This window comes from Zootoca vivipara, chromosome 17 (genome assembly GCF_963506605.1).
Source record: "Zootoca vivipara chromosome 17, rZooViv1.1, whole genome shotgun sequence".
Taxonomy (NCBI): Eukaryota; Metazoa; Chordata; class Lepidosauria; order Squamata; family Lacertidae; genus Zootoca; species Zootoca vivipara.
This window is the reverse complement of record NC_083292.1, coordinates 15,859,902-15,882,815: the sequence shown is the minus strand read 5'-3', so window position 1 is coordinate 15,882,815 and position 22,914 is coordinate 15,859,902. Positions and strand designations below refer to the sequence as shown.

General features: G+C 43.9%; 1 protein-coding gene across 7 annotated transcripts in view; it reads right to left on the bottom strand.

Annotated features, from left to right (window-relative positions):
* PISD (phosphatidylserine decarboxylase) overlaps window positions 1-22,914 on the bottom strand; it is a 40,536-nt gene that overhangs the window by 15,864 nt on the left and 1,758 nt on the right. Inside the window, exons 2-3 of one of the 7 annotated variants that reach the window (XM_035097612.2) lie at window positions 18,285-18,382; window positions 14,315-14,490 (exon numbers count right to left, since the gene is read on the bottom strand). In XM_035097612.2, coding sequence (XP_034953503.2) covers window positions 14,315-14,490; window positions 18,285-18,382 — 274 coding nt within the window. Of the gene's footprint in view, window positions 1-4,875; window positions 4,998-5,508; window positions 6,556-14,314; window positions 14,491-18,284; window positions 18,383-22,914 lie in introns of those variants that run through there. The other 6 variants (XM_035097609.2, XM_035097611.2, XM_035097608.2 and 3 more) reach the window with 6 other exon arrangements.

Genomic DNA, 22,914 nt, shown 5'->3' with positions numbered 1-22,914 from the left:
CTGACCTGGGGGTAGCTTTTGAGGCCGTTGGGCTGCAGTCTCCAGGAGCCAGCCATGTCTGCTCAGGCTCAATGCCTATGGCAGTGCAGAAGAATGTTCCTTGCCAATACTCTGGGAATTTCTGTCATCTGTCTGCTCAGGTTGCCATGGCTCTCTGTTAAGCCAAGCAATACTTCTTTCACCAAGCTCCCAAGAAACACAGCCAATCCTTAAAGTGCTTGGGGGGGGGGGGCTGGACAAAAGAGTGGCTTGAATAATGGTGGCAGGATGATTTTCTCCCCCTCCCCTTCACATTCCAGACTGGCTGAGTCTGCTGTCCTGAGTCTCCCACACCAGGAATTTGTTCAGCAACCTTTTTTCATGCTGCCTTTGGAGATCACACCTCTGTATTTGCCTTCCATGGAGAAAAGGCTAGGGCAGATTGCAATAATCACAAGCGGCATATTCCACTTTGTGCTATTAAGAAGACAATTCCAAGTGTTTTCCTTCTACTGAATTTTTAACTTCCCTCAAGTATGGATGTAGAAACAGGCTTATATTGGTCATGAGAACAGCCAAGGAAAACACCTCATTCTTTGGATGAGAAGCAAAGAATGAAGTTCAATGGCCTGGATCCAGAATAAGTTAGCTGAACTTTGTTCCCATTGAAATCAATGAGACTAGGGATTATTAAGATGCATAATAATTACATTCATCAGTCACTTTATACAAAAGAGAAGGTCTCAAAGCAGATTAACAATATATAATACAATACATAAAAGCTATTTAAAACAAATAAATGCAAAAACACCACAAAATACATAAAATGCTTTCCCTGTTGCAACACCACATCAATAAGGCAAAGTCCTAGTCACCCAACCAAAATATGAGCAACACTGTAGGAGAAAACTTTCTAAAGTCCTGAGAACCATTAAGTCATCAAGCACCTTTACCCATTGGTTTGAATGGGGCTTAACTTGGTCTGGATGCATCCCAATGGACCTGTGAGCTCCCAGTAGGAGACTACCTGTCATTCCCAGGGGTCATTATTTTTATTTTATTTTTATTATTTCCTACCTATATCATCTTTCATCTGGTGATCACAGGGTGGTGTTGGGGTACAAACATTGTAACAAACAAAAACATTACCCCCCCAGTTGATTTCTAAGGCCCTTGAAAAAACATTTCATCCATTGGTGAGCAAATACTGGGCATCCTTGATTTGGAGGTGAAATGCTGAAATCACTGCCAAATGCTGCTTGAAGAGAAGAGACAGCCAAGCCTTCAGAATGCAAGTGAAGAATATCATCAGGGCCAGCCACCCATTCAAAGCTCTCACCTGCCCCCCACCTCCACCCTTGATCAAGCAAGTGCTGTCTGTTCATAACCCCTGCAGCTGCAGGGTCCATTTCTTCAGTAAAGAAAAACAGGAAAGCAAAAAGATGGCTACCTAATTCACAAGGGAAAGAGAGAGACATGCAGACTTCACAGAGCAGAAAGTTCGCTAGAGGAAGTGGCCAAGAGAGACGGAAGTGCTCAGTTCACCCCTTAAAGCTATGCTCAAAAAGAGAAACTCTCCCCTCTCAAGGTGAGAGCAACAGCTTGCAAGTCCCTGAAGAAAAACCATCATTATGTTCTTAAGGCAAAGTTTAGCTTTGCCCGGCTACATTTATTTTATTGCTTTTTAAAAGAATAAAATGTAGAGTCCATATTTTTGTTTTCTTATTAACACTGAAAACTCTTCTGACTGGAAGTTCCAGCTTCACCTTGATGCACCTCCTGGCCTTGCACTAATACCAAGTGGCTCTAAAAGGAGCTCTGGTCTCAAGTACTTCAGGAGCCCAAAAAAGCACAAAAGTCCTGCAGCCAGATTTTAAGCATCTCACTCGCAACATCAGGTTGTACTTCATGAACTTTGCTGCTGTCTGGGAAAAGGGATAGTTTGCCAAGTTACAGTCATACCTTGGAAGTTGAACAGAATCCATTCTGGAAGTCCGTTCGACTCCTGAAGCCAATTGGAAGCCACAGAAGTCCCGTCAGACATTCGGGTTCCAAAGGAATGTTTGCAAACCAGAACAATCAATTTCCGGATTTGTGGCGTTTGGGAGCTAAAACGTCTGAGTTCCAGGGCATTCGGGATCCAAGATACGAATGTACTCTTATCCACCTGACCCACAAGATTGCAGTCTAAGAGGGCAACAGAGAGAAACACCCCAACATTCCATCTCATCAGAGCACTTTCTTGGAACTGACTGTTTTAAAAGGAGAATAGATATGTCAGAATTGGGTCTTGGTGTCATGTTTTTCCAATCTTAGTTTCTGTGGAAATTTGTGAATTTAAGAAAAAATCCTCATGAAAATTAATCAGCATTTTAGGGCAAATTTATCCTAATAAGCACCCTTTTAATGCAATTCTGACCAATATACATGTTTTTGCAAAGCAATTTCCCCTAATGTATTTTTGTATGCTGTTTTCACAAATACTGCATATCCATTTTCATGCACACTTTACCCATATATACAGTTGTACCTTGGCTGTCAAACAGAATCTGTTCCGGAAGTCCATTCGACTTCTGAAAACGTTCGATAACCAAGGCACGGCTTCCGATTGGCTGCAGGAGCTTCCTGCACTCAATCAGAAGCTGTGGAAACAGTGTAGGGCAGGGGTCCCCAGACTACGGCCCGGGGGCCGGATGCGGCCCAATTGGCCTGCCAATCTGACCCGCGACGACCCCCGCCGCCCCCCGCTCTTATGGCGCGCAGCGCGGCAGCGCTCTTCCGGGTCGGGAAAAAAGCGCCGAAAATCCTTTGTGCGCATGCGTATGGGCCTCTCCCAACCCGGAAGAGGTCTTTTCTAGTGCACTTCCGGGTCGGGGGAGGCCCATAAGCATGCGCACAACGGATTTTCGGCGCTTTTTCCACCCTGGAAGCGCGCTGCCGCGCACTCCCCCGCCCGCCGGCCCGCACAGGCGCGCGCTCCCCCGTCCTCCGGCCTGCCGCGCGATCGGCGCGGTGGGAACCAGCCCAAACGCCGGTAAGTCTGGGGACCCCTGGTGTAGGGCGTTCAATTTCCAAAGAACATTCGCAAACCGGAAAACTCACTTCCGTGTTTGTGGCATTCAGGAGCCAAAACGTTCAAGTCGCAAGGTGTTCAAGATCCAAGGTACGACTGTATGCTTTAAAAAAAAAAAATTACTTGGCTGAGGAACTGCACTGCAATTCATTCAGTGTGTTTTTTTTAAGGAAGGCCCTGTGTTTGTTTCAGAAAGTGTGAATCTGGTAAATTTCCCTTTAAATGTAAACTGAAGTGAATTTCTCCCTCACCCCTGGCTTTAAATTCACTCAAATATTCCAGTTCCACGACACTCATCAAACCTCTGTAAACCCAAGAGAATGACCATCCTTTAGTCTACATACAAACAAAACTGTGGTAAAAGCTCCTGGCTAGACAGCCTTATTTTTTCCTCACTTTTGATTAAATATACATCATTTTTAATGGCCAAAGTGTTAGAGGGTGATATGCAGAATTATAACCAACTTAGATTCTGACTGCTCAAACAAGCAGATCTGGCAATCTTCAACTAAGACCTATTTATAAATAGCAGATTAATAAATGTGTTTCTTGGATGTAACACTTCAGGCTGCAGGTGGAGACTCAGATGGCAGAATTCTCCTCTATTAATAACAACAATAATAACAATATCCTTGCACATAGAAAGCTTACATGTCAGGAAGAAATGACATGTTACTTTGCTGTGTGCAGGGAACTATTGCAAAGAAAGGAGCATTCAGTTATCGAGACAGCACATGCTAAATCTGACCTAACAACGGAAACATAAATCATGAGTCTGACACAAATTGAAAGAAGTCACATGATTTTCCAGACAGCCTTCACCATGTAGCAGAGAATGGCAATGCAATTATGTATACATTCAATTGAAGGCAAACTTCTTGTTTTTAATTCTTTGTAAAAATTTGAGGCAGTAGTCATACCTCGGGTTGCGAACATGATCCATGCGGAAGGCATGTTCGCAACCCGCAGTGCCACGCCTGCGCATGACGCCATTTGGCGCTTCTGCGCATGATGTCATTTTTGTGCTTCTGCGCATGCGCCGAAACCTGGAAGTAACCCGTTCCGGGACTTCCGGGTTTGGCGCAGTACACAATCCGAAAACGCACAACCCGTAGTGTTCGCAACCCGAGGTATGATTTTATACAAGTGCTGAAAGGGCTCTGTAGGTCAGTGGCAGAACAGGTGCTTTGTACACAGGAAGTCCAAGGTTCAATCTCTCCAGCTATAGAAGGGTCAGGTTATGGGACAGAATTATCTGTCTGCTGCTGGGGCTGCAGTCCAACAACATCTGAAGGGCACCTGGGTGGCAAAGGCTGCTTAAGAGGAATGCCACACAGCCAGGGCAAATAAAATGCTACTTAAAGTCCTGCAGTTATTCTGATGATGTTTTATTTCTCAAATGGGAAGTATCATATTTTTCCATGTATAAGACTAGGTTTTTTTCCTAAAAAATAATGTCTCTCCCCATTTTCTTAAATCGGAGTCCCCCAAAATAGGGGGGCATCTTATACATGGGGGCGTCTTATAGACGGAAAAATACAGTAGTTATTTCCATGTGAAAACCGTAGAAATAACATTAGGAAATAACTTTCATTGATGACATCAGCACCCCTTCACAAAGTCCTCATCCCATTTATTAAAATCACATTAAAGAGATGCAATTATAATAAACAGGGGCACTATCTATTAATATTATTATTATAACAGCAGGAGAATGTGCATGTGTATTGTAGAAAGCAGTTTACATTATGTCAACTAAATATTTAACAAGCAATTAAATTCTTAAGCATATTCACAGGAAGAAAAAGCTTTCCGCAACTCACATCTTTGCATGCAAGACTGCCAGGAAGCTGAAGCCCTGGTTCAAAACTAAAGCAACCTTGCCCAAATAGCTGTTGTTGGTAGAAACTCTTCCAGGCTAGATGTGAAGGATCACTGCTGTAGACTTAGCACAGACAAAAAAAAAACTGAATAACAACCCCCACTTCTTTTTAAAAAACACACAAAAGGGCAAAAACTGCCCTGAGACCCCTCAGGGTATAGGGTGGTATATAAATTCAATTACCCTGTTTCTCCTAAAATAAGACATACCCATAAAATAAGCCATAGCAGGATTTCTAAGCATTTGCGCAATATAAGCCATACCCCGAAAATAAGACATAGTGATAGGCGCAGTTCTGGAGGGCCCCAAGGAAGAGGCGAGGCTGGACGCGTAATAAAAAATTAGACATCCCCTGAAAATAAGCCAAAAAGCCACTGTGGGTGTTTGTTTTTTTTTGAAAAATAAATATAAGATGGTGTCTTATTTTCGGAGAAACACGGTAATAACAATAACCACCACCACCACCATCATCTCATATTTAGACAGTGAGGAAGCTTGTAACAAGTAAGAGATAAATTACGGTATATACATCTCAACATGGAATCTGAAATTTTGCAATTAACTGATAAAATACCCTTTACTCATCCTCTCATGGAGTGCAGGCTCAGAACACTGGCTCAGTCTGGTACTTTCATTAAGAGATCAACAGAAAGTGGAAACTGCCTCTTTCAACTGACGTTTCAGTTACTCGGACTTGCGGGATGAGAACTCTTAAGGTAGTTCCGTCTGTCATAAAACACAGATATCCCCCAAATGCCAGAATGTGCCTCGTGCTTCTTTAAGAGGAGGCGGCAAGGCAGAAAGCCTAAGAGTGAGGAAGGAGGGGCGTGATAAATCTCGTGATGATAACAAGGCACTCTGACTCCCACCGGTTGCTCACAGGCTCTGCCCAGCCTGTACAGAGACCAGCAGGGGGCTGGGAAGCTGCTGATGAGTCATTAGGACTCTCACAAACCCCCCAAAATATTTCAGGCTGAGGCTTGAAAAAGGAAGTTTGAAAAAGCAGCTTTGCGAAAAGCACTGAACCAGTTTCTAGGAAGTCCAATGTACTTTCTACACATAGTGGATTAAAGAGCATCACACTTTTGTGTGGACTTTCTGAATAGTGTAATCATTTATCCTGAACTATTTTGGATGCTTTTCAAAGCTACAACCCCATCATAAACGAAACCCCATTAAAGAGGGGAAACTCAAAACTACCTCATCTTTCTATCCCAGTACTATAATTAAAATTTTATTCACACAAAAAGACTCTCTACAGAGGAGAAACAGTAGAAATCAAAAGGTTCTATAGACCATGTGAATATATTTAGCTACCCGATCTTCAGAGGGCTCTCAAGCACCTTTGCAAGGGCAAAAGGTTGGGCGCTGTAGGCTGGGATGGTGACTGCCTCCCTCAAATCCTGGCTCCGCTGTACAGTACTGTCATGGGCTCCAACTGCAGACCGTTGTTACTCCAGCTCCTTTTATAAACCACTGTGGGAAGGGAGGGGGAGGGCAAGCCCCTCCTTCTGTCCACTAAGTCCCTCTTTTCACTGTTTCCAAGCTTAGTTGACTAGGGCATTTCTCCAGCTTCCAGACAAAAGAAACAATAACCACACACAACCGCCTCCACCTCTCCTTGCCATCCTGGAGCCTCCTGTGGCAGGGGGGGTCCTGGGGGGGAGGGAGGGTGGGGTGGGGAGAAACCCAACTACAAAATGGAACACTCCCTGCTGTCCACCTTTCATGGGATCCTCTCGTGGCAGGAGGGGGCCTGTGGAGGGTGGGCAGGAGGAAAGTGGGAAACATGTCAAGAAGCGAATGAGATAAGTTTAGACACTAGACATAGATATTGGAATGTGTGCTCTAAGAATAAGAATTGAAATGGGGATGAAGAAATCTGCTATGATTATTAATAGAAATTATGAAAACCAGGAAGAGGGGATTTGAGGAAGTCTTTTTCTTCTTTTTATTTTTCTCTTTTAGATCTTAATGTAACTATGGAAAATTAGCTGGGTGGACACCCGCCCTTACCTCTCCTTACCATCCTGGAGCCTCTGGTGGCAGGGGGGGTTCGGGGGGGAGGAGAGAGGTGGGGAGAAACTCAACTATAAAATGGACTACCTTAGACTGCTCACCTTTCATGAGACTTTCTTGTGGCAGAAGGAGACTCGTGGAGGGAGGGAGAGAAGAAGGGGGAACATGTTTTGTATGTTTTTCTTTATTATGTAAAATTAATAAAAATTATTTTAAAAAAAGAAGAAACAATAACCACACTTCCCAGATCTTAACACACATTCCTCCTCCACTTATCCCTACGCACTTCCAGGAAACATATTTAAACCAGCAACTCACAAGTTTGCAGTCAAAATTATCAGCCAGCCACAGCCATAAGCACTTGTTGATGCCAGGCACCAAATATACTCTTCCTCTCCTATGTTGGCATAGCTACGTTTTGTAGCATTCCCCAATACATTTTCTTTGTAGAAATGTCTCTGTTTTGCATATGCTGCTCTTCGTAAGGATCACATGAAGCTCTATTTACAGAGAGACATATCATTGGGTCCCTCTACCTTAGTAGCTCTCCAGGGTTTCAGATGGGCTATTCCTAGCACTACCTGGAAATGTTGCCATGGATTGTGGCCGTTGCATGCAAAGCCAAGGCTCTGCCACTGAGCTACAGCCTTTCTCCATCAAAGGAAGTTGCCTTTTACTTAGTCAGACCAGTTGGCCCATCTAGGTCAGTACTGTCTTCATGATTTGCAGGGAGAATCAGATGGTGAGAGATGATATACTGTAATGTCTTCCCCAGCCAGGCTTTGATTCAAGAAGTGACCTTGAGGGCACTCCTCCCACAACCACCAATTCTACCTTGTAGGTCCTCCACCCCCTGGAGGACTGAGGGTTGGGAATTCTGCCTGAAGTTATTCCACAGAAGCCACGTGTCACAGTGTTGGGAATATTATATGTTTGCCAATAAGGCACCAAGTGGTTCCACCCTAAACAAACCACTACCACCCCTTGCTTGCTCCAAGACCCTGTGCTATGCCAAGTGATGCCATCAGCTTACAGAGCAGTGTCTTTAGTGTATGTAAATAAAAAAATTCCTTCAGTAGCACCTTAAAGACCAACTAAGTTTTTATTTTGGTATGAGCTTTTGTGTGCATGCACACTTCTTCAGATACCTTATCTGAAGAAGTGTTATCTGAAGAAGTGTGCATGCACACGAAAGCTCATCCTATATAATAATGTCCAAGATGTCCCTGCGTCCAGTTGTCCCGTGTGTCCCTGAGGTACTGCGCATGTACCCCAGATACACAGGGATTGGACAGCAGAGACTGCCCGCGCGCACTCTCCCCCCCCTCTGCCTCCTCCAACCGCCGCTCCCGCCGGACAACGCCTCACTGCAGGGCACGTCAGGGAAGCGAGGGTGGAGGCCGGCGAAGGCCTCCTCACAACCCTCCCTGGCCCGTGAGGAGCGGCGGTTGGAGGAGGCGGGGGGGAGAGTGCGCGCGTCCTTCCTGTCGGCGGCTGGGGGAGAGGAAGGAAGGAGAAAGCGCTCCTCCGTTCCTGTCCCCCTGCCGCCGACAGCAAGGACGGGTCCCAGGGTTCGGAGAAGCGCTGCGCACGTGCTTCTCCGAACCCTGGGAGGAGGTCTTGCTGTCGGCGGCTGCGGGAGAGGAACGGAGGAGGAGAAAGCAGCGCTTTCTCCTCCTCCGTTCCTGTCCCCCTGCCGCCGACAGCAATGACAGGTCCCAGGGTTCGGAGAAGCTCTGCGCAAGCGCTTCTCCGAACCCTGGGAGGTCTCCTTGCTGTCGGCGGCTCCTTGCTGTCGGCGGTGGCAGGGGGACAGGAACAGAGGAGGAGAAAGCGCTGCTTTCTCCTCCTCCGTTCCTCTCCCCTTGCTGCCGACAGCAATGACAGGTCCCAGGGTTCGGAGAAGCGCTGCGCAAGCGCTTCTCCGAACCCTGGGATGTCTCCTTGCTGTCGGCGGCTGCGGGAGAGGAACGGAGGAGGAGAAAGCAGCGCTTTCTCCTCCTCTGTTCCTGTCCCCCTGCCACCGACAGCAAGGAGAGGTCCCAGGGTTCGGAGAAGCGCTGCTCAAGCGCTTCTCCGAACCCCAGGATTCTAGCGCCCGTTATTAAACGGGCTGAAAACCACTAGTACCAAAATAAAAAGTTAGTTGGTCTTTAAGGTGCTACTGAAGGAATTTTTTTTATTTTGTTTCGACTCAGACCAACACGGCTACCTACCTGTATTTAGTGTATGTGCTTTTCTGAGGATTCTAGGTTCTTCTTCCCTCACAACTTTCTCAACAGAACGTAAAACTTATTTATGCAGAGGGATATTAACTAGTGCTGGTTAACTACTTTGGGTTTTATTTGAGCTTGTGATTTTACACGATTTTTTCTTTAGGTGACTTTCCTCGGAAAAGCAGCATGCATTTTAAATAAACAGATGGACAAGTTTTGTTCATTCCAAAGTGGATCATAAAAGCAGTGAGTGTTTCTAGTACTCAGTGTTGCAAGGTTCTGAAAATCACTGATACCAGCATGCATATGGCAAAGGACTGGTACCTGTATGGGATCTGAACAGATTTCGTGTATGTGCTGTTGTTGCAAACATGTTTTTATATATGCAATTGTTTCAAACTGTTGCATACATGTAACTGTTTTATATATGTTCATACTAATCACTTTGAGATGCCTCATGAGAAGTGATTCATAAATGAAAATAAAAGGATGATAACCACAACAATTCTTCCCCATAATTTTAGCATAGCTTAACTTCTGTATCTCTGAGGAGATGATCCTAGATTTTAAACCTTTGGGGTTCTTCTCTCTCAACCTGCTAAATAATTATTTGCTCAAAAATGACTCAGAAGGTACAGAGTCAAAGACACGTGGCTTCCGTGGAATAACTACAGGCAGAATTTAAAAGAAGTCTTTTAAAAAAAAACAACACTATGTGGTTTCCTGAACAACCATTTCCTTATTTATACATTTATCTCTGGCTTTTCTCCCACTCAAAGTTGCTAACATCAAATAGCTGTTATTTTTCCACAGAAAAATGAAGCGGGGGGGGGTTGTTGTTTTGGAATATTTTCTGTCTCACATCACTGCATCTAGCGATCTATCTATACTATTGTTTTACTGTGTACTTTTTATTCTTTTATATTCTGTTTTAATTATTTTTATGTACACCATCTGGAAATTTTGGACTATGAGGCAGCAAAACCAATAACATTTGTTATTGCATTTCCAAGTGTTCAAAACACACAACAACCATGTCCATTAAGTTCACACTGCAGATGGAGGAGGCTGCTTGCTGAGGCTACTTTTCACTCATTTTAACTATACGTACTGGCAATGCAGCCAGACTGACCCACATTACAGTTCTTTCTGTACCGGCAGCAAACAGGCTCAGGAAAGGAGTCCCCCGCTTGGGGTTTTCCATTGATTCTTTTCTGAGTCAGGATCTCCAGCAGCAGGAGATATTATATTGCAACAGAGTTCAGAGATGCAATTTGTACCCTTTCAGCAGAACGTGCCATGTCATCAGAGTGGATTGCTCATCAATGCATGCCACTCCCCTCCGCCAGGAAAGCCTATGTCGGTGAAGCGCCACTGGGGCTTCGTGTTTCTTAGGGCTGGTCAGGTGCAAACGTACGGCCCATCACACTGAAGTTCCCTCTCCAGAGCTAGGAACGACTAAGCTGCATGAACAGACCAAGTTACCCTCCGCGTGCTAAGTGTCAGGTGTCAATGTGAACTGGAGCTCCTCCAAAGTTCATGGAGTTCTATTGGATCTTGGCAGCACCTTATCTTCCTGGGTTGTAGGCAGCATTCCCATTATTTATTCTGAGCCCAATTGTGCAATAGTATTTGGTGTTTACATTTAAATGAAAATAAAATAGTGGAGAGCAAGGGAAACAACAAAAAGCTCAGCAAATTAACCCTTTCTCAGTAGCTGTATCTGAGCCTATGATGATCAGTGCATGCATGCAGAGAATTTCACCCTATGCACACAGGAGAGCCAGTTACAGGGGTTCACTTATACAAGGAAGCTGGTCTGAGGCAAACTAAGATGTTTTTTCCATTTGCGCAAGTGTTGTAGATCTTTTGATTTCCCCCCTCATTATACCTGGCTGCTAAGGTTGTCCCACTGCTGTTTTGTGCTGCTTTTATATGAATTTGTTGCTAACATTTCTTGTGTTTTTAATTGTTAGCCACTAAATCAGTGGGATATACAGTGGTCCCTTGGTTTACAAACTTAATCTGTTCCGGAACTCCGTTCTTCAAAGTGTTCTTAAACCAAGGCATGCTTTCCCATAGCAGCGGGGGACTCAATTTACAAATGGAACACACTCAACAGGAAGTGGAACATGTTCTGCTTCAAAGGCAAAGTTCACAAACCAAAACACCTACTTCCGGGTTTGCAGCGTTCTTAATCCAAGTTGTTCATAAACTAAACTGTTCTTAAACCAAGGTACCACTGTAAATTTTTTAAACTAATTGAATAGTAAGAGAAGTTACTTTTGCTGTTGTTGCTCAATTTGCGTTCTACCTTTCCAACAAATGGTATTCAAGGCAGCTAACAAACAACTGGAGGGGACAGAAAAATATTTTATGCAGAATCCCTAGGTTTGCGCCATACAGAAAAAGCCATTCTGAAATACAAAGGCACAAAGCAGTCCACTAGAATGGCCAAGAGTCTCTTCATTAACAAAAAAGCAGGGAGCTTTTTCACACACCAAAGGAAAATATAAAATGAACATGCTGCAGCTCAAGGCGAAAAGCTGCTCTCATCCGGCCAAGTGTACACAAACACATTCTTTGGTCAAGGCTCCCTTGTGTAAATCGATGTGGCAAGAATGCTGAGCTCTTTGGAGGAAAGGCTTCTTCTCCCTAAAGACCTCTAACCCCTTTGGACACAGCCCGTGAACACATTCAGGAAATGCTTTTTGGATTCTCGGCCTACTGGCCACATGATAACATGTCTACCCAATGCAACCCAAGCCATCTGCATTCATCTAATTAAATGGAAATAAATCCCCCTCTCATATTCATAGTGTGATTCAACTTTGGAAAAGCTGGAAGCAGAGCTCTATGTCAAAGCAAGGATAGGGAACTAGTGGCCCTACTCCAGGTGTTGCTGGACTCCGCAATTCCCAGTAGCCCTAACAGCAACATTTGGAAGGGCATAGGCTGTACTCCATGCCTGCCTTTAAAGCAAGGTTGGTGCTTAACAACTTAATGCTGACTGACAATGCTGGGAATAAAACGGCCATCTGTCAGAGAATCTTAATTGTGTTTTCTGCATTGCAGAGGTTTGGACTAGATGACCCTTGGAATCCCTTCCAACTCCACAAATTCTATGATTCTATGACATACTTTTCCATAAATTTATGTTGATCTCAGAAAGCAGTTTTGATCCAGACCAGCAATAGAGGCTCCAACAACTAGATGAGCTGACAGAACACAACTAATTTTTATTTGATGAAATTAGTGCCATGGCATTCCTTGATTTCTTCCTGCTATGACCGATACTGCTTCTCTGTGAAATTTGCCTCTTTTATACACTCTCACTGTGTGCACCCTTGCCGCTTTGCAGCAAGCTCAAGTGCAATTAAAAATGTAACAAAATGTAACACCTTCCTACCAACACAAATAGGCTAGCCCTGTGTACTGGAGCCCAAATCAAGGGCCGAGACACCCCCCCTCTCTCCCAGCAATCCATTCCTGTCCTGGCAATGGGCAGCTACGCAACTCATGACTCATACAGAAGTGGGAAAAGCTCAGTCATTTGTGACCAAGGATACAAAAAAAAACCTGCAATGGGGGTGGGGAGCCAGTCAGCAAAAATAGACTCCACTTTGAACAATCAAGCTTTTATATTTTTGAGCCTCCCATTGTTATAACAAACCGTTTGCAGCAAGAAGCAAGACATCCCCCCCCGATCTACTTTTAATTTGGCAAACCATTCAATTCAGTGGTGCAATTAGGGGCCAGCCAAGCCGCACTTGTCAGTAAACATTGCATTCCAACATATTAGCAATTGATTTGAGGCTGTGAGGTAGGACACTTAATTTACTGGGCAGGAGGAAGCTATACAGAAATGTTAACATCAACAACAGTAGCATAAACTATGACCTGTGTCCCCTGTCCCCCCACAAGAGTGAGATAATGGGCAGATGCAAAAGTCTACAGGTCGGGTGCCAGCAGTTTTTAAAGCAAAAGGGGCATACCACATTTACACACTGTGGAGACCACTTGCAGAAACACAGAAATAGAAAACAGTCCCAGAAACATTCCTCAGCACCAACAGAACAAGCTGTTCTGCTCAATGAGTCAACTACAGGACACAGAAGTCAGATCAGCAGGAACAAGAGGGTTGGCACAGCTCAGACCTTGTATCAACATCTGCAGGGACATTGGCTGAATACACACAGACACACAGCAGCATCAGAACTACATACTATGCACTTGCACTCCTCCCTATCTAGTTCCTAATGGAATCAAGCCATCCAAAGTTCACTCATTTAATTGGCCACCCAAAAGCCCTGGTGAAGGAAAGCTCCATGTTGCAGGTACTACAACCACCGGTGACTGCATTACCACTCATCCAGGTAAGAGACCCACACACAGAACCCCCTTTGCACTCATCACCCAAATGTTTTAAAGACCCCTCTCCTTTTGTGGTCCAGAAAAGGCCCTGACTATAAGTGGCTCTCCAGGGTTTTGGACTGCTGTCTTTCTCAGCCCTACTTGGAGAAGCAGGGAATTGAACCTAGGACCTTCTGCATTCAGAGCTGGTGTTCTACCCATGGAGGAATATGGCTCTTCCCTCCTTAATACTATCATACAGGGCTTTTTTTTTAAGCCAAAACCCACCAGAACTCATTTCCAGCACCTCTCAACTGGGTACCATTACCATTTTAAGAGAACAAGGGAGGTGTTCATGGTGAGCTCCAGCACCTCTTTTTCTAGAAAAAATTCATGGCTATCATTACTATTAGAACAGGCAACTAAATCAAAATACCACTAGTCATGACACCCCAGGGAGCAAGATAAAAGGTGATAGGTGGGTCCAAAAAGCAAAATAAATTTAAAAAGGCTGAATACTTATGAATGCTTACTGGTGTTCTGCCCTTCCTCAAAGAAACTCTACACCTCACAGCAGCCCTGGACTGGCACTCTGTGACTTGCTCAAAGCCACTCAGCAAGCTGCAGAGCTGAGCAGGGAATTCAACTTGGGTTTCTCACACCCAAGACACAAAACTTTAGAGCCACTGCACCACACCATTCATTTTATTTTACATTCAGCAAGTTCATGTTGTTTTTAACAAGGGATGATGAGATGTTTAAGAACATGGCATAAAAACTTTCACAACTTACCTCCCAATCACTTGCGATTTTGGGGGGTGGCTCTGAACCCAACTTTCTGAGCTGATTCTCCTTATAATTCTCATATTGCTTGTATCCCGCATAACCTCCGCCTGTAGCCACCAAAAGGTGCAGTGGGCGTAACCGCAGTACACTCCTCATCGGTGCAGTGTAGAGTTTCCGCTGACCTGTAACAAAAGGAAATAGCACTTTAGGACGCTGCGGTGTGACAGAGGCAGAGGTTGTACAGTGAACCTGGCATCTCCAGGCCAGCCCAGAGAGAAATGTCACCATTGTTACAAAGATTGGCTGGGGGTTCGTTCTTTCAAACCATCAATGGTCACTTCCTAGACAAAACAATTCCCAACTCACAACTTCAGTTCTCAAACACAGAGCACTATGGAACGGAGCCCACAAATATTTTACTTTGACAATTTATATACTGATTCACAACATCAACTCTAAGTGGTGTACATAAAACTCAAAACAATGAAAATAAAAATCAGTTAAAATTATAAAATCAGAATTCAGTTAAAAAGCCTACTGGAATAAAAAAAATCAGTAAGTACAGTACTGGAAGTTCAACAGGGAGGGGTCATGTCTGACCTCAACTGGAAGGTAGTTCCATAAAATTGGGCCCACAATATTGAAGGCCAAAGAACTCAGTGACTGGGCAGAGATATAAGGGACCAAGTGATCCCCGGGGCATCCTGGACCTGAGCTGTTAACTTAAGAATTATAAAATGAGAAACTGAGATAAACCAAAATGGGCATTCATTCATCCCTTCTGGGGATGTTGCACTGCCTGTGAAAACCATCATGGAAGCTGGAGATTTTCAATGTAGGGCTACTGCCACATTAATATTTTTGCTTAATAACAGCTGGCAAAATATGATGGGGAGATGACTACCAAATGTGCTTCTGACCTTTGTACCTCTTACATTCTGGCATCAAAATATTTCAAAAAAATTTTTTTCCTTTGTTACCATTTCTGAAATGTTATTAAAGTGCAAGATTGTTTTTTGGTTTTTTGTATTTGGCACAATGGGAAATGGCTGTTTTCCAACATTACAGCAGTCTGGAAGCTGCTAAATCAAAGAGACAGCAAACAGCTACAGACATAAAGAAGCCATGGACAACCCAAATCACCAGAGCACTGTGAAAGGCAGAATACACATAAAAGCCAGGGCTCTGCTGCACACAGCAGGCATTTCTTGCACTCTATGGTCCTGCATAGAGACACATGGTGCTTCCACTCAGTTAACAGTGCAAATTGGAGAGCCAAAAGATAAAAGAAAACAAGGAAGGGGGGGAAGAAACCTCATATCATTCTAATCCTTTTCTATCTCTATGCAAGCAGATAACTGTGGGGTAACTGTGCCCCTGAAAGACCAGGTGCGCAGCCTGGGAGTCATTTTGGACTCACAGCTGTCCATGGAGGTGCAGGTCAATTCTGTGTCCAGGGCAGCTGTCTATCAGCTCCATCTGGTACGCAGGTGGAGACCCTACCTGCCTGCAGACTGTCTCGCCAGAGTGGTGCATGCTCTAGTTATCTCCCGCTTGGACTACTGCAATGCGCTCTACATGGGGCTACCTTTGAAGGTAACTCGGAAACTACAACTAATCCAAATGCGGCAGCTAGACTGGTGACTGGGAGCGGCCGCCGAGACCACATAACACCGGTCTTGAAAGATCTACATTGGCTCCCAGTACGTTGCCGAGCACAATTCAAAGTGTTGGCGCTGACCTTTAAAGCCCTAAATGGCCTCGGTCCAGTATACCTGAAGGAGCGTCTCCACCTCCATCATTCTGCCCGGACACTGAGGTCCAGCACCAAGGGCCTTCTGGCGGTTCCCTCATTGCGAGAAGCCAAGTTGCAGGGAACCAGGCAGAGGGCCTTCTCGGTGGTGGCGCTTGCCCTGTGGAACGCCCTCCCAACAGATGTCAAAAAGGAAAACAACTACCAGACTTTTAGAAGACACCTGAAGGCAGCCCTGTTCAGGGAGGCTTTTAATGTTTAATAGATTATTGTGTTGTATTTTTCTGTTGGAAGCAGCCCAGAGTGGCTGGGGAGACCCAGCCAGATGGGCGGGGTATAAATAATAAATTATTATTATTATTATTATTATTATTATTATTATTATTATTATTATTTATCTGTGTTTCTTATCATAGCACAAGAAGCATCTTACACTTCCCTACTGCCACCTGCTGGAAAGGAGCATGTACTAGAATGAAGTCTTATGGGAATCATTTGTGGGAGCAAAAGAACCTCATTAAGCGCGAGGATGCAAACTGGCACACATTTGCATACTGGCACGTGCTTTTTACTGACGAGGTTTCTTCACCATAAGGTCCTATGGCTGGTTAAAACAATGTAAAAATAGTTTCAGCAGTGAGCCTGCTGTGAAAGCACTCCCACTGCATTTTAGACACATGGAACAAATTCAGTGGAAAGGAAATATGTTTTTCCAACTTGCAGTAACAATTGCATTTGCACAAAACTGATTGTCTAGCCCTTATGTAAATCAGCAAGCCATCAACCTTCCCTTCTTGCCACTGAGAAGAAGATAACCATGACTATGTTATTCTGAGCTTTCTTCCTTCTTTTGGGACCCCAGAGACTGACATAACTAGAGAGAATATGCCACATTAGCTGCATCGGTTTTTTCTGGATTAGAATGCAGGGCCGTCTCAAGCAGGTCGGGCTCCCTGGCGCTGAGGCGCAGAGATCGCTCTGGCACCCCCGCCCTTGCAGCGCACAGCATGGCTTCCGCGCGGCTTCACTGTGCAGCGCCCCCCCCCCTGCCGGCCCCACGCCACCGGGACTACACCTAGAGCCGGGCCTGTTAGAATGTATTAATTAAAGGCCTTGAGGTCAAAACTTTTACATTTGTCTATGGGTGGGGGATTACTGGTTTTTGCTATTGTAATTAAGTTATGCACTTTGTGTTTTCATCTTGTATTTTAATGCTGTAAACCAGCCTGTGATCTTTGGATGAAGAGCTGCATATAAAATTAATTAATTAATTACAGTAGTTAATTAAATTTCTGGAAATGGTTTCAAATGTTCAGGAAGCCAAGTCTTTTGCACTTCTTCCAGCTATATTACTTCGTTTACATACCTCCTATATAAATCTGCCTGGACATTATTCAGATCTTCTTTAGTGGCCTGGCTCTGGGTGTCCCTGCTAGGAAACGGGGCGTTCTCTGTGCAACTCCCTTCCCAAATCCATTTGATTAGAACTGGCAAATCTGCCCATCTTGCTTGGGACAGAACACCTCTGTGCTCAAGGCAGAACAAAACCACCCTATTCTGGATGGTCTCCCAACTCTATAGACACATTTTCAGGGGGCACTGGAGTCTGCAGGCCAGGGGCAGGGGGAGAAAGTAAAAAGTTGCCTCACCTCCTCCGTTAGCAGACACTTTCACTAGTCCTTGTGCTTGCACATAAGGCACCAATTGGCCACAACCAAACTAATTTAATTTCAAAGATTAAAACATAATTAACAGTTCTGGCCTACATCGCCACCAGAATACTCACGATGCATATACATGACGAGTACCTTCACATGTTTGATTCAGCAAGAACTACAAGACCAACAGGTTTAATTTTCATCTATAGTCAGAGACCTAAAATTTCCCTAGGGTGGGTACCAGAAATTTAACATCAAAGAGCAGTTGCAATACATGTCACAATCATCATCACATACAGATTACAGATTCTTTATTATGTAGTGTCACAGACTCAAACAAAGCAAAACTGCATAAGTATCAAATATCACAAAACAGGGTCATGTCCTGTTCATGTATTCCATGTATGTAAGCCTTCCATACCCTCCCTAACCCTCTCTTGCAAAAAGCTTCTCTCTTCCACTTCAAGAAGAAACCAACTACCTTTAATACTGTGCTTCCAAACCGTAATCATAGTTTGAAGTGGTAAGAGAAACAATAAGATGAAAAAAATATGAGGATTCTTACCAGTAAGGAGGAATGGGGAAAGTGGTTGCTTCCAAAGTACCAACATCTTCTTCATAGACTGATTATCATGTCTTACAATGCTGCTGTGGAAAAGGGTACTGGTGGTAATGGGTATAAAAACAGGAAAATACAAGTAATTATGGACGCATATCTATATAAAAAAATCTATATTAACTACACATATTTATAAACCAAGTTACAAATCATTATCTTCCTCCGGATTACTGTGTAATATTTACCTACTCCTGCTTTACCTTACCTACTCCAGAAGATGGGCGAGTTATAATTCTTTTTAGAATTAAAATAAATCACGCAATGTGTATTTTAGAGAGCTCATTTTATCTTTCTTGGCTGGCAGGATCAGGGCTGCACTTCATTATTTTTAGCCCACTTTTTCCTGTTTCTGCAGGCTTTCCAAAATCTGCTTTTGCTGAGGACAAATTTAGCAGTAAAGAAATACAGGAAGCAGCACCTGAAGCCCTGACCTTTACAACCTCTTCTATCTTGAGGTCGGCAGCAGAGTTCATGGGCATTTTAAACCCATCAACCTTGACGTGTATGGAAAATCTAAAGTAGTGAGGAGGAAAGTACATTACTGTGAACAAGTGAACACCCTCTTCTTAACCCTGAGAGGTTCTGCAGTGTAATCATGTCAGAGAACATGAGACCTTACAAGCTGGAAACTATCACACTAAAGCAAATTCAAGCCAATGGCCTAAGCCTACTCCTAATTAAAGGATTTGAATTAAGATTTGCTCCCTATGGAATTTATTTTCAAGTTTTCTGTCATACAACACTGGATGGGAGTTGCTGAAAATCAAGCCTTATCATTACAGACTTGCTCCAGGTACAGTTCCTGGTTGTGACAGGTTGGTGAAACTCAGGAACTGTTTTTGGTTTTTTTTAAATGATGAATAGTAAAATGCTTCTCATCATACCAGGTGAGGGAATGCATGGGGGAGACGATAGGTACACCATTTAAATCCTCCACTACCACATTGGTATGGATGAGAAGGAATACTGGAGGAGCACTGTTGGATCAGACAAAAAGCCCATCTAGTAGTCCAGCATCCTGTTTTCACAATGATCAACTAGATGCACCAATTAAAAAGCCCACAAGCAGAACCCAGGGGCTAAAGCACTCTTCCCACTTGGAATTCCCAGCAACTGGCATACAGAGACGTACTGCTTCTGACACTGGGTATAGTATACAACCATCGATAGAAAAATGTGTGAAATATAAGGCTAACTTCCACTGAAAGCCATCCAATGTGGTGGCCATCTTGAGGCAGCAAATTCCAGTTAATTATGCACTGTGTGAAGAAATGCATCTCTGCAGAGACATGTGGCAATCTGCAAATGTACACAAATGTGTGCAGTGATTTCCTATTCACTATACAGTATGTGTGATTGGGGTCCCAAGTGGCACTGTGGGTTAAACCACAGAGTCTAGGGCTTGCTGATCAGAAGGTCGGCGGTTTGAATCCCTGCAACGGGGTGAGCTCCCGTTGTTGGGTCCCAGCTCCTGCCAACCTAGCAGTTCGAAAGCATGTCAAAGTGCAAGTAGATAAATAGGTACCGCTCTGGCGGGAAGGTAAACGGCGTTTCCGTGCGCTGCTCTGGTTCGCCAGAAGCAGCTTTGTCATGCTGGCCACATGACCTGGAAGCTGTCTGTGGACAAACGCCAGCTCCCTCGGCCTATAGAGCGAGATGAGCGCCGCAACCCCAGGGTCGGACACGACTGGAACTGATGGTCAGGGGGCCCTTTACCTTTATATGTGTGATTAGAGTGGGGAAGATGCCCTCAGGGACCCATTAAGATAGCGCTAAACCAAACCCTTGCTATTTGTGACACACACACACACCCTGCCAGAGTTTGAGACGTATCCCAGATTGCTGACTTTGGCTCACAAAAATTTAATGGGGGTCACTGGGTACAAAGTCATTGGTTCTACTTCATGGTCACATTTTAGAAACCTGACATTTGTTCACCTGCACTGAAAACTATGCCACAAATTGTGAATGGAATTAGGCAGAGTCACTTGCCCAAGACCACTCAGTAAAGTCCAAAGCTGAACCACGATATGAGACCAGATCTCTTAGCACCAAGCACAGCTCTCTACACTGACTGATCAAAACTGTTTCTCATCTTGTTGTTGCTGGCACCCCTCTGTCTCAGGAGACAATGGAGGAGTGTGCCTTTGGGAGCGAAGTCAAACTGCTGGAAGTCAACATATACAAGGCAAAAGCTTCCATCATGAGTTCAATGGATTTCGACAGCTGCATATATTTCAGCTGTTAATGAGAGGTGTCTCTGAAGCACTACTGAAAAGCTTTGAATAGGAGCTCTTCCTCTTCCCAATAGCTAGTTGGGCCTGCACATATAACCTCCACAGAGGGAGATCAGAATGTTCCAGACTTGCTGGAGTTGGCTGCCTTCACCTGCCAGGGAGCCAGTTCATATTACAGGTCCTTAGGTCCAAATGAAGTGCAATCACATAACTGTGCATTTAGTTATAATTTATAGCCCACCTTTCTACAGACACTGTAATCAAGACAGCCCCCAGTTTATACAATAAACTGGTCACAAGGGCAAGGGCCCCTTGAGCAGCTAACACCTCACTCTCGCCTGCACCTGTGGTGCTCTGCCTAGAGAGGCTTGTCTGGTGCACCACATTAGTACTATCTTTTGGAACCAGGCAAAAACTGCCTTGTTCTCCCAGACCCTTTAATGTATTTTATCTTTTAAGCTCTTTGAGGGTTTTCAGTATATTTTCCCCCTTTTCTTGTTTTTCTTTGTCCTAAAAGGTAGTGGAATAAGTAATATGCATTGAAATTTTTGTCACATGAGCTTTATTGTATTTTTAATATTTTGTTGGGAGCCGCCCAGAGATGTGCAGGGTATGAATAATATATTATTATTATTATTATTATTATTATTACTACTACTATTATTATTCTGAAAAATAATATTATTATTATTCTGAAAAAATAAGATGATGATGAAATATCGTCATTGATATTTTAATATTTAATATTGTTTACAGTATTTAGTTTTTATAATAGAGCAGCCAAATTGGTCATTGTTAACTTTTGTGAGGGTGAAAGAGGAGAGCGCAAAATATGGTCTGAAGCTCAACATCAAAAAAAACAAGATCATGGCCACTGGTCCCATCACCTCCTGGCAAACAGAAGGGGAAGAAATGGAGGCAGTGAGAAATTTTACTTTCTTGGGCTCCTTGATTACTGCAGATGGTGACAGCAGTCACGAAATTAAAAGACGCCTGCTTCTTGGGAGAAAAGCAATGACAAACCTAGACAGCATCTTAAAAAGCAGAAACATCACCTTGCCGACAAAGGTCCATATAGTTAAAGCTATGGTTTTCCCAGTACTGTAGTGATGTATGGAAGTGAGAGCTGGACCATAAAGAAGGCTGATCGCCGAAGAATTGATGCTTTTGAATTATGGTGCTGGAGGAGACTCTTGAGAGTCCCATGGACTGCAAGAAGATCAAACCTATCCATTCTGAAGGAAATCAGCCCTGAGTGCTCACTGGAAGGACAGATCCTGAAGCTGAGGCTCCAATACTTTGGCCACCTCATGAGAAGAGAAGACTCCCTGGAAAAGACCCTGATGTTGGGAAAGATGGAGGGCACATGGAGAAGGGGACGACAGAGGATGAGATGGTTGGACAGTGTTCTCGAAGCTACGAACATGAGTTTGACCAAACTGCAAGAGGCAGTGGAAGACAGGAGTGCCTGGTGTACTATGGTCCATGGGGTCACAAAGAGTCGGACACGACTAAACAACAACAACATCCAGATACAATCTACCCAAGTTTAATTGTAAGTTCTACCTGAAGGTTGAAACGAAGAGGGAGTAAGTAATCCAGTATCCTGAGGAAGTTCATGGAGGTTGATGAGGGGACAGAGAACCCAGTTGCCTCTGCTCCCAGTCTCCTGAGATTTTATGGAGATGGAAAGATGAGCCCACTGAGTTGAACATGGCTTACTCTCAAGAATAGTTGCCTAGGATTGCCACCAAAATTTCATTCTTATTACAGTGCAATTCTAACAATGTTAATTCCAAAATCCCCATTTAATTTAGTGGGACTTACTTCTGAGTTAACACTCTTATGAACACACTGGAGGCTGAAGTCCTACACCCACTTACTTGAGAATATGTCCCATTCAACTCAGTGGAGCTGCCCTCAAGTGAAATATACATAGGGATGAGATCAGCATGTTAAGGATTGCAGCAGTAACTTACATACTTTTAAGGGCTTTTAAAAATCAGTTTGCATTGGCATAACATGCAAAGCCCAGAGCTAAAACAGGATGGGTAAAACTTTTTGATGCCAGTCAAGCAGGTACAATTGGTTAGGAAAACAGGACAAGTCTAATATGCTTACAAAGGCCCCTCAAGAGCACCTATTTATCCTGATGCAACATTTTGTAATGTTTTCCCAATGCAAACTCAGTGCCAGGTGATTTTGACACAGGGAGTTACTGAGTTCTAGTTTTATTTAATGCTAGAAGGAAAGTTTTGTGTTGCATTATTTTATCATATCTGTCATTGTTTTTTAATCCCCACATTTTGTTTTTAACACTATTTTATTTTTCGCTTCTC